Genomic DNA, 9,969 nt, shown 5'->3' with positions numbered 1-9,969 from the left:
CGGTCGATCGTTACAATTGGTATCAGAGCCGCTCGCGTGTCCTCTTGGGCAATGGTGGGGCAAACCTCAGCGAGGACGCTGAGTCCCGAAAGGGGGGAAGAAAGGTCCCTTAGGCAAATCCCACATTGACAAAGCACGGAGATGGTCTTGGGTTCAAAAAGTAATGATATATAAAATGGAGGAACTAATCACTAGAGACGCCTTTTGATGGAATGACCTGGAGAGTTGGAAGAACTCTAGGGTTAAACGTGCTCGCTTAAGGGAAATCCTAGGATGGGTGACCTCCTGGGAAGTTCTCCATGTGATTTTGAAACAGAAAATCAACTTGTATGAGATGCATAAAATACTTAGATATTGAAATTTTAAAATTATTATTTTTGCACCTTTGATGGTATTTTCTTCCAGGACTAAATTATAAATTTATTAAAATGTCAATAACTAAATTATTTGGTTTTAAAACTATAAATACTAAGTTGTAAATTTAAATTGTAGTTTATCTATTCATTTAAACATCCTGAAAATTCATATCAAGCTAAATATAGTAACCACAAGGAAAAATTTAAATTTAATTTATTATGAATTTAAAATATAGTTATATAAGTCTCATGTACTTTACAGGGGAATCACATTATAAATACATGATGAATAGGCAAATTTTTCCCACAGCAACAATATGTAAATATGCAAATTAATAAGACACAGCAAAACGAGCAAGCAAAAGAAGAAAGAAAAATAAATGACCTAGCTATCTTATCTGGTTTTGTAATCCTAGGATGTCAACAATAGCAGAAAAAATGGATCCTCTAGCCCATTGACAGTGAATAAAATTCAAGCCTTTTTTTTACCTCCAATTGGAAAACTAGAATTTAATATAACTGATTTTTTTTTTAATTTTTATATTTGAAATAAAAAAAATTTTAATTTTTTAACTGAAAAAAATATATTTTAAGAAATATAAATATAAAATTCAATTTAATTTTTTTCTTATAAATAATTTATTTCGTGAGAAACATGGACATTCAATATAAAGGTAATCCTAAACAAGACAATATAAAAATATTGAATTAATAAAACGTTAATTACAATTGAAATTCTTTCAAAAAAATTGTAATTGGGACTAATAATTAACAGCTAGTTATTATCAATAAAAGAGATCCAAAATTATTATTTGGGCCAGACTAAGAAAACCTCCTAATTTATGGTCAAAATATGAGATTTAAGTTACTCATATTAAATTGTTTTTTTTTATTTTAATTTTTTTAAAAAATAAAATAAATTTCTGTAATTTTAATCGAATGTTAAATATAAAGATAAAACTTTCTAATTAAGAGCGAGTAAACTTTTTTTTGAAAAAAAATTAAAATTTTATTTTTCTTATTTTTCTATAATAAAATATTAAATAAATTTTGTTCACATCTTCAATTTCATTTTTTTAATTTTAATTAAAAATAATAAATAAATTTAATATTTAAAATTAAGGAAAATAATATTTTATTATTAAAAAATAATATTTTATAATAGTGACTTATTTGGCTTTAATTAAAAAATACAAAGACTTAGACTCTATTTATTTTGCGAAATTTTCTGAAAAAAAATTTTACATTTTATTTAAAAGATGTTTATTTTAACTTATGAGCCGATTAAATCAGCTTATAAGCTATAATTTTAAATTGACCTATTTATTTAAGATATTTTTAGAACTCATAAGTATAGCTTATAAAAAAAAAAAAATTTGAGAGAGGATCTTTCTTTTTTATTGCTTATAAATTAGGTATTTATAATTTAATTTGATCAAATATTTTATTATGTCACTCATTTGATTTTATAATTTTACTATATTCATGTAAAAAAAAATATTTTCCTACAATAATTTAAATGATTTATTTACTTTAATTTTAATATAATATTTATTTATTTAATTTAAAATAAAATTATATTGGAATATAATTATATTTTTAAATATTAAATTAATATAATTTATTATTTAAGAAAATAATTTAATAATTTTTTAATCATTTATAATTATAAATATACTTATAAATTATCTTTTTATCAAATATATCAACTGAGTATTAATTATTTATAAATATTTTAATTAAACATAATTATTTAAAATTTTAAATATTTATAAATACTAATTACTTATAAATTAAATAAAATATCCTCTTAAAAAATTAATTACTAAAAAATATTTAAAAAAATCATTTTCTACTATTTAACAATCTTATTAAAATATAAAAACACAGATAACATAAACACATATTTGAATAATTAAAAACATTTTCTTATAAAATAATTTTTATTGAAAATATTTTTCATATATAAATTATTTCCTACTTAGTCAAAAACTTAATATTATACTTATCTACCCAACACTAAAAGTAGGACTTATTTGATTTTTTTTTTTTAATTTTAATTTAAACCCACTTACCACAAATACATAGGAAAAAATTTCATTACATTAAATTATAAAAAAAAGGGGGCAATTTTCAAGCATATTGATACAATGAAATCGCTTTAAAAAAATTAAAACACGGGAATAGACATTAACACTAGTTACCAATTTTATTATTAGTAACAAAGAGACATGAGAAAACCACAACTGAATCAGGACAAAAGTGCATTATTAAGTTGAGCAAACAGAGGAAGCAACCCACAATTTCGACTATGACAAGGTCCACTCAATGTGTTGCATCTTCTTCTTCACACAACTTCGTGTACTCATCTGAGTCCTTCAAGTTCTTGAGCTCACCAACATCACTAATATCGACCTTTATAATCCATCCCTTCTCATATGGGCTTAAGTTTACCTGTCAATTGACAAATGAAACAAACATGACTACATCAGCAGGCATAAAGATCATAACTCTACAGGGGATGTGTTAATGCAGTGAAGTCAAGCATCACCATGAAGCAAGGAATTGGAAAAGCTATGATTTTTCATATAATCAGAAACTTGGACTAAGAACAAAAAAATTACTCAATAATTAAATACTTTAAACATAATAACTCAAATGCTTATTCTGATTAAATTTTTCAGCAGAACCTTTTTTTTTTCCCCCTTTGCTGTTCTAGCGTATATTTTTCTGCAAGTAAAACTTGTACCTATAGCAGAACAATTACACCCTAAAGTTGGAGGAATTGGATTGTTTCGTAATTGTTCAGAGGAAAGAATGTATAAAAAATTTCTTTAACAACTAACAAGTTAGTATCCACTATTCCAGTTATCAAACAGGTCATGTCTACACTAGCTGGAAAAATTATTCAACAGGAAGTTGATTCAAATAATTTATCTATTCATACATAAGAAGTGAAATAAAATAAAATAATACAGAAAAATACAATAACACAAATGCTATATGTACAACTTCTCCCTCAACATAGCTGGTATTTTGCAATTGCATAATACTCCTGTTGCATTGCGCCACTTTATTCATCTGCTTTAATCCTATGGCATATATGCTCCTCACTTCACCATCTCTTTGTATAACAGATCCTTCTTGTGCGACTTTTGTGCCACAAAAGCTAACATCACCTCAGTCAGCCCCCCTTCATTACTAAAGTCTAAATGCATATTCTCTGTTTTAGTTCTACTAAACTTGAAACCCCTATACTATGCTTATCCACAACTCTTAACTTAATATTAGTTCCACACTTCCACTAACTTGAAACCTTATACTTCTCAATATATGGCCAAACATGTTAAACAAAGTTAAAGATATTGACATAATAAGTTGATTGTGTTCATTGCAGGCTATCCTTAATTGAACTTGTTTACTAAAAATGAAATGGGTTGATACAATTTTGATCAAAACATGGTTATTATAATACAAAATGCCAATTATACAACCAATGAATCTTGCTCATAGGTCATGTTTACATTCCCACCTCTGTGTGGGAGGAAAAAAGAGCTAATAGAATTGATCACAGGCAAACAAAAGATTAAAACTGTATACTGATGTTCAATTTAATGATAAATTTTGAGTTATAGGCCATCAAACATGAAAATGCATCAAGCGTTCAGGTCATTTTATGATAACAAAATTTATTAAAAAGAGTAAGGCCATTGGGTTTATCATAACAAGAAGCCAAATGCTACCCCATGATAGACTTACTGTTGTATAGACTTATTGTCAATTGAGCCCCATTTGTTATTATGATGATGTCCATTCAGCGCCTAATTCCAGTCATATTTAGGAATACTAAGAAGCTCTGATCCTTCTATATTTAGGAATACTAATCAGAGATACAAGATCTTTGTGTGTGTGTGTGTGTGTGTGTGTGTGTGTGTGTGTGTGTGTGTGCGCTTGTGAGAGAGAAAGAGAGAGAGAGAGAGGGAGAGTTTTATTTAGGATGTTTATTAAAGTTACTAAAAAAATTAATTTACACCTCCGCAATCTAGACTTCCATTTGAGATATCATGATTTAGGCTAGGAATTACCAACATGAAGATCTTGCATTCCTCTCTTTTATACTTCCTTTGAGAATTATAATGCATTGAAAATAATCCAAAATATAACTGAAAACACTCTCTTTAGACTAGGCTTGGATCCAAACTGTTTGAACTGAGGTAAAGAAAAACACAAGGCCTTTTCTTTTTGTAACACAGATGACATAACATGAACATATCCTTAATGAACATCAGCTAATACCAAATGAGAATGAGGTTTATCTGAAACTATTTCATTTTCTATTGTTGATGCATTAATGTAGCCTCAGATGACCAGTAAAATTAAACTTCTGTTTCAGTTATCAAATAAGTCAAGAGAGGAGAAACCCAAGAGGGGTTGGTGCCATGGTGGCTCATCTGCACAAAAATAACACTAGTACACACAGCAAACCATTAAAAAATTCACTCAAATAATGGTAAAATGCGACCTAAAAATGATTTCATATATAAATTAATATGGAAAAAATAATATATAGGACCATATAAGAGGACTAACCAAGGCAGGGGAGTTGTTCAACTCTTCATTGACTTCAACAACTTTCCCTGAAACAGGAGAATTGATATCGCTAGTAGCCTTAACACTTTCAACTGCGCCAAAACTATCGCCCTGTTTTACAGCAGCACCCACTTCCGGTAATTCAACATACACAACATCACCTAAGTGGTCTTGAGCATGATTAGTTATACCAACAGTAGCAGAATTACCTTCAACTTTCACCCACTCATGAGTGTCAGCATACTTAAGATCCTTTACGACTGTAAATGGATTCAAAAAGTATAAGCAAAATCAACAAAAGTCAACTTGTAAGATATCAAACAATGAAGCTGATAATCCCTACAAAATTGAAAATAATAAAATGTAACAAAACCTCTATACAAACAAATGAAAATGGAAGCTGAATGTGAGATCAATTTAATTGAGTATAGCCAGAACTTTTGTTTACTTCAATGGAAAAGGTATAGATTTCCGGCAAAAATGATTCATCCTTGAATTTCAAGGGTAGTCACAAAGTACACAAACTCAAAAGTGAAGAACTGATTGCAAACATTCCATTCAAACGCTTACTTTAGTGGGATCATAATTGCAAACATTCCAGTAAAAAAATGTCATTTTCCTGCTAAGTCTTTAGATTTTAGACATAATCTAAGGCTCTATTACACAAGGAACTTCTTTTGCCATGTTCTTTCGATCAATGAAAGGACAGATGTCGCACACTGATCCATAAAAATACACGATATATATATATATATATATATATATATATATATATATATATATGCAGTTAGCATTTCTTATGTACTTAGTAAAACTTTACTCAAGATCAAATCTTTACTCAAAATGATTGAAAAACAACAAAAGAGCAAGAACAGCAAATAAGCCATTCCACAACTTAAAACACCTAAGAAACTTAAAATTTGCCATTTTTAAAATAAATTTAACAAAGAAACCCAAAAAATGAATCAAAAGAAATACTAGATCAGTCGGTGTTTTGCAACAGTGATTAATCCAAGTAAAACAGCATCAGTAAAAGTAAAGTCAGTAGAAATCACATAAAAAATAAATAATAAAATCTTGAATGATATACTCAAACCAATACTAAAACCAAACAAAACCCAAATGCAAAACGCAAATATTTTTAAAAAAAGCGAATGAGAGGTCACGCATAAGATCTAAATCTACATGAAGAACTCATGGATCACATATGCATATCATGACATGATCAATATATAAAGACACAAGGCAAAAAAAAAAGAAAAAAAAAAAGTGAAGAACCCGTGAAGAAAAACTGTAGTATCATTTACCAGAAGAAAGCCCTCTGTGGAAAACTGAGATCCTTAGGTAAGAAGCAGCCTTCGAAGCCCACAACAACCGTGTAGCCATAGAGAGAACGAGACCAACAAACCTTCTGGAGATTCCCTTTCAAAACATGGCGCCGCTGCTCACTCTGAATGGGAGGGTCGGTAAGTGTCCTGGAATATTTAATTAAATAAAAATAAAAATAAAAATAAAAAAACATAGGCTTTAGGTACCCAACAATCCAAAGGCAAAAATAAAATAAAAATAAAAATGGGTATGATAGTGGGTCGACGCGTCAACAAACTCATCAGGCAAAAGTTGGGTGAGTGGGGAGTGTGACTGAGTACTGCCATTTGGCCATCTAGTGTATTCTTTTAATCTAACTATTTATAATTTAAATTTTTATATATAATAAATAGTATAATAATAATATTATAAAAATCAAAATTAATTATTTAAATTAAAATATTAATTTTAATATTATTTTAATAAATTATATAAATAAAAGATATTTATTAATTTAAAAATTAATGTATTTTTTACTTGATCGTATTTTTATAAAAAAATATATATTATATCACTAACATAAATTATTAACTTAATTAAAAATTTAAATGTAATATAATAAAAAATAATATCATAATAAATTTTAAAAATATAAATGAATGAACATATTTGAAAATTAAAATAAACTAATAATAAATACAAGTTAATTCATTTAATTAAATTTATTTAAACACTGCTATTTCACCAATTTTCAAAAAATGAGTTTGATTTTTTCATATTTTATTTTTTTTCATAGTTTAAAATAATTTTAATTTACATAATGGATTTGTATAACTAGACTAATGTGAAAGAAAATTATTTATAAAATTAAAAATATGATTATTTTTAAATGTATTTTATAGTTTAATGTATTATTATAAAATTTTTATTTTCATTATATTTATATCTTGAAATTTTATATTATTGTATTGTTTAATACAAATAATTTTAAAACCTATTTAATATATTTTTAATATTTTTAGACTCCACTTTATTAATGGGTCTAAGATATTAAATTAAATTGATTATTTAATATAGCTTGACCCATAGCTGGCAAAATAACAACAATCAATGGGTATTAATTATTTAAAGTTAGAACAATTAAATAATTAGCTATGCAAATAGGTGATAATTTAATTAATGGGCAGTTATAGATATATGTATCTCCAAAATATCTGTCGGAGATAATGGATATCAAATAATGGGCAGATAGTGGTGTAGTGGTTACAAAGATTGAGGAAATAGTGGATGAGTGGTTATAGGGTTATATGGTTCTGGTTCCGGTTCGGTTCTTTGTAAGAACTAGAACCAAAACTGAATTTCAATTCTTTCATTTTTTGGAACTTAAAGAGGAACTAAATTTTGGTTTCGATTCCAGTTCAGTTCTAATGCTTTCAGTTCCAGTTCAATTTTAGTTTTGGTTCTACTTTCAGTTCTAGTTCTAATTTGATTTAGTTCTCGATTCATATACTTAAAATTTTAGTATTATTGTATTCCTTTTAAAAGAACAAAAATTATAACACCCCGAATTTTCTGAGCTCTGAATAGTACCATTTTTAGTCAGTGAATAGTACTATTCAAAGTCAGTTTGAGGATTAAAAATAAATAAATAAATAAAATAATAAGATAAAAAAATAATTGGAAATAAGCAGAATAAAAATTAAGAAACTATTAGGTTTGGAAAATACCGGTATTAACAAAAAAGGATTGACTATAACTCGATAAGGGGCATTTTGGTCATTTAACACCCAGAGTTGACTTTTGACCAAAATGTCAATTAAATTAAGTGAAATTTATGGAAATACAATATGAAGAAATTTTGGTAAAAATTTAAATAAAAATGTGTAATTAAAAGAAGAAAAGAAGGTGATGCCCTTTAGCCTAACAAATGCACTAGAAGCATTCATGGACCTTATAAACTGTATCTTCCATCCATACCTAGATCAGTTTGTAGAGGTCTTTATTGATGATATTTTGGTGTATTCCAAGACTAGGGAAGAACATGATGAGCATTTGAGGATTGTTCTACAAACCCTGAGAGAAAAGAAGCTGTATGCTAAGTTGTCCAAGTGTGACTTTTGGTTGAATGAGATTGCATTCCTTGGACACATAGTGTCAGCTAATAAGATTAGAGTGGATCCCAAGAAAATAGAAGCAGTGATGAAATGGAAGCCTCCTAGAAATACTACTAAGGTCAGAAGTTTCTTGAGGCTAGCTGGGTATTACAGAAGATTTGTGAAAGATTTCTCTTTAATAGCTGCTCCAATGACCAAGTTGTTACACAAGAATATCATATTTGACTGGAATGACAAGTGTCAGACCAGTTTTGAGAAGTTGAAGGCTATATTGACAAAGGCACCAGTGTTAACACAGCCATGTTAGGAAAGGACTTTGTGGTTTACAGTGATACCTCACATAATGGGTTAGTGTGTGTATTGATGCAAGAGGGGAAGGTGGTCACCTATGCTTCCAGGCAGCTAAGGCCACATGAACAGAACTACCCTACCCATGATCTAGAACTTACAGCAATTATCTTCACACTGAAGATATGGAGGCACTACTTATATGGTGAAAAGTGCTACATTTACACAGACCACAAAAGTCTAAAATATTTGCCAACCCAGAAGGAGCTCAACCTTAGAGGCGATAGATTGAGTTCTTAAAGGACTATGATTCTGTGATTGACTACCATCCTGGGAAGGAAAATGTAGTTGCTGATGCTTTGAGCAGAAAATCCATCACAACTTTGAGATCATTGAATGTCTGTTTATCCTTGGCTCGAGATGTAGCTATTTTGGCTAAGTTGCAAGTGAGGCAAAACCTGCTATAGCAGATTTTAGATGGGTAGAAGGTAGATGATAATTTAAGGGCTACTATGAGCAAAATCTCAGAAGGGAAGGAAACTGATTATGAGGTGAAAGTAGATGGGTGTCTATGTTATAAAGGAAGAGTGTGTGTACCGGATGATGGGGAATTGAAAGCCAGTATTCTAAAAGAGGCATACACCAATGTTTATGCTATGCACCCAAGAAGTACAAAAATCTATCATGATTTGAAGCTTCATTATTGGTGGCCTGGCATGAAGAAGGACATAGCTGACTATGTGACTAAATGCTTGACATGTCAGCAAGTCAAGGCAGAACATCAAGTTCCATCAGGTTTGCTACAGCCCATACGCATACCTGAATGAAAATGGGATCGGGTCACCATGGATTTTGTAAGTGGTCTACCTCTCACCTAGAAGAAGCATGATGCAGTATGGGTGATAGTAGATAGATTGACGAAGTTAGCACACTTTCTGCTAGTTAGGACTGACTACTCACTGGAGAAGTTAGCAGAATTGTATATCAGTGAGATAGTTAGATTGCATGGAATTCCACTTTCCATCATATCTGACTGAGACCTAAGGTTTACATCTAGATTTTGGAAGAAGTTGCATGAATCCTTGGGTACACAACTCCTCTTTAGCGTAGCTTTCCATCCTCAGACAGATGGGCAATCAGAAATAGTAATCCAGGTAAATATTAAATAACATGAAATATATGTTAGGTCCTTAAGGATATGCTGAGGAGTTGTGTCATCAAGTTTGAGGGAAGTTGGGATAGATACCTCCCACTGGCAGAATTTGCATATAACATGTCACACCTTACCCCTCTGTAAGGCATAACATGATCCC

The 9,969-nt window shown here is 29.4% G+C and overlaps 1 protein-coding gene across 1 annotated transcript; it reads right to left on the bottom strand.

Moving 5' to 3' along the window:
• Positions 1-2,540: 2,540 nt before the first annotated feature.
• Positions 2,541-6,452, bottom strand: LOC110654832 (glycine cleavage system H protein 2, mitochondrial). Its single transcript, XM_021810957.2, has 3 exons — positions 6,254-6,452; positions 4,947-5,206; positions 2,541-2,810 (listed from the first exon to the last, which is right to left on the bottom strand). The coding sequence occupies exons 1-3, from the start codon at positions 6,330-6,332 to the stop codon at positions 2,682-2,684; spliced, it is 468 nt and encodes a 155-aa protein (XP_021666649.2). The 5' UTR covers positions 6,333-6,452; the 3' UTR covers positions 2,541-2,681.
• Positions 6,453-9,969: the final 3,517 nt, after the last annotated feature.

The sequence above is a fragment of the Hevea brasiliensis genome, chromosome 8 (assembly GCF_030052815.1).
Source record: "Hevea brasiliensis isolate MT/VB/25A 57/8 chromosome 8, ASM3005281v1, whole genome shotgun sequence".
NCBI classification, from domain to species: Eukaryota; Viridiplantae; Streptophyta; class Magnoliopsida; order Malpighiales; family Euphorbiaceae; genus Hevea; species Hevea brasiliensis.
This window is presented reverse-complemented; position numbering and strand designations above follow the sequence as displayed.

What these genes read in the sequence shown, in the direction of transcription:
- LOC110654832 (XM_021810957.2), bottom strand. Translation starts at nt 6,332, where the DNA reads ATGGCTACACGGTTGTTGTGGGCTTCGAAGGCTGCTTCTTACCTAAGG. An exon ending in CCACAGAGGGCTTTCTTCTG is followed by an intron (nt 5,207 to 6,253) that starts GTAAATGATACT and finishes ATCCATTTACAG; the next exon opens with TCGTAAAGGATCTTAAGTAT. An exon ending in TGAACAACTCCCCTGCCTTG is followed by an intron (nt 2,811 to 4,946) that starts GTTAGTCCTCTT and finishes GTCAATTGACAG; the next exon opens with GTAAACTTAAGCCCATATGA.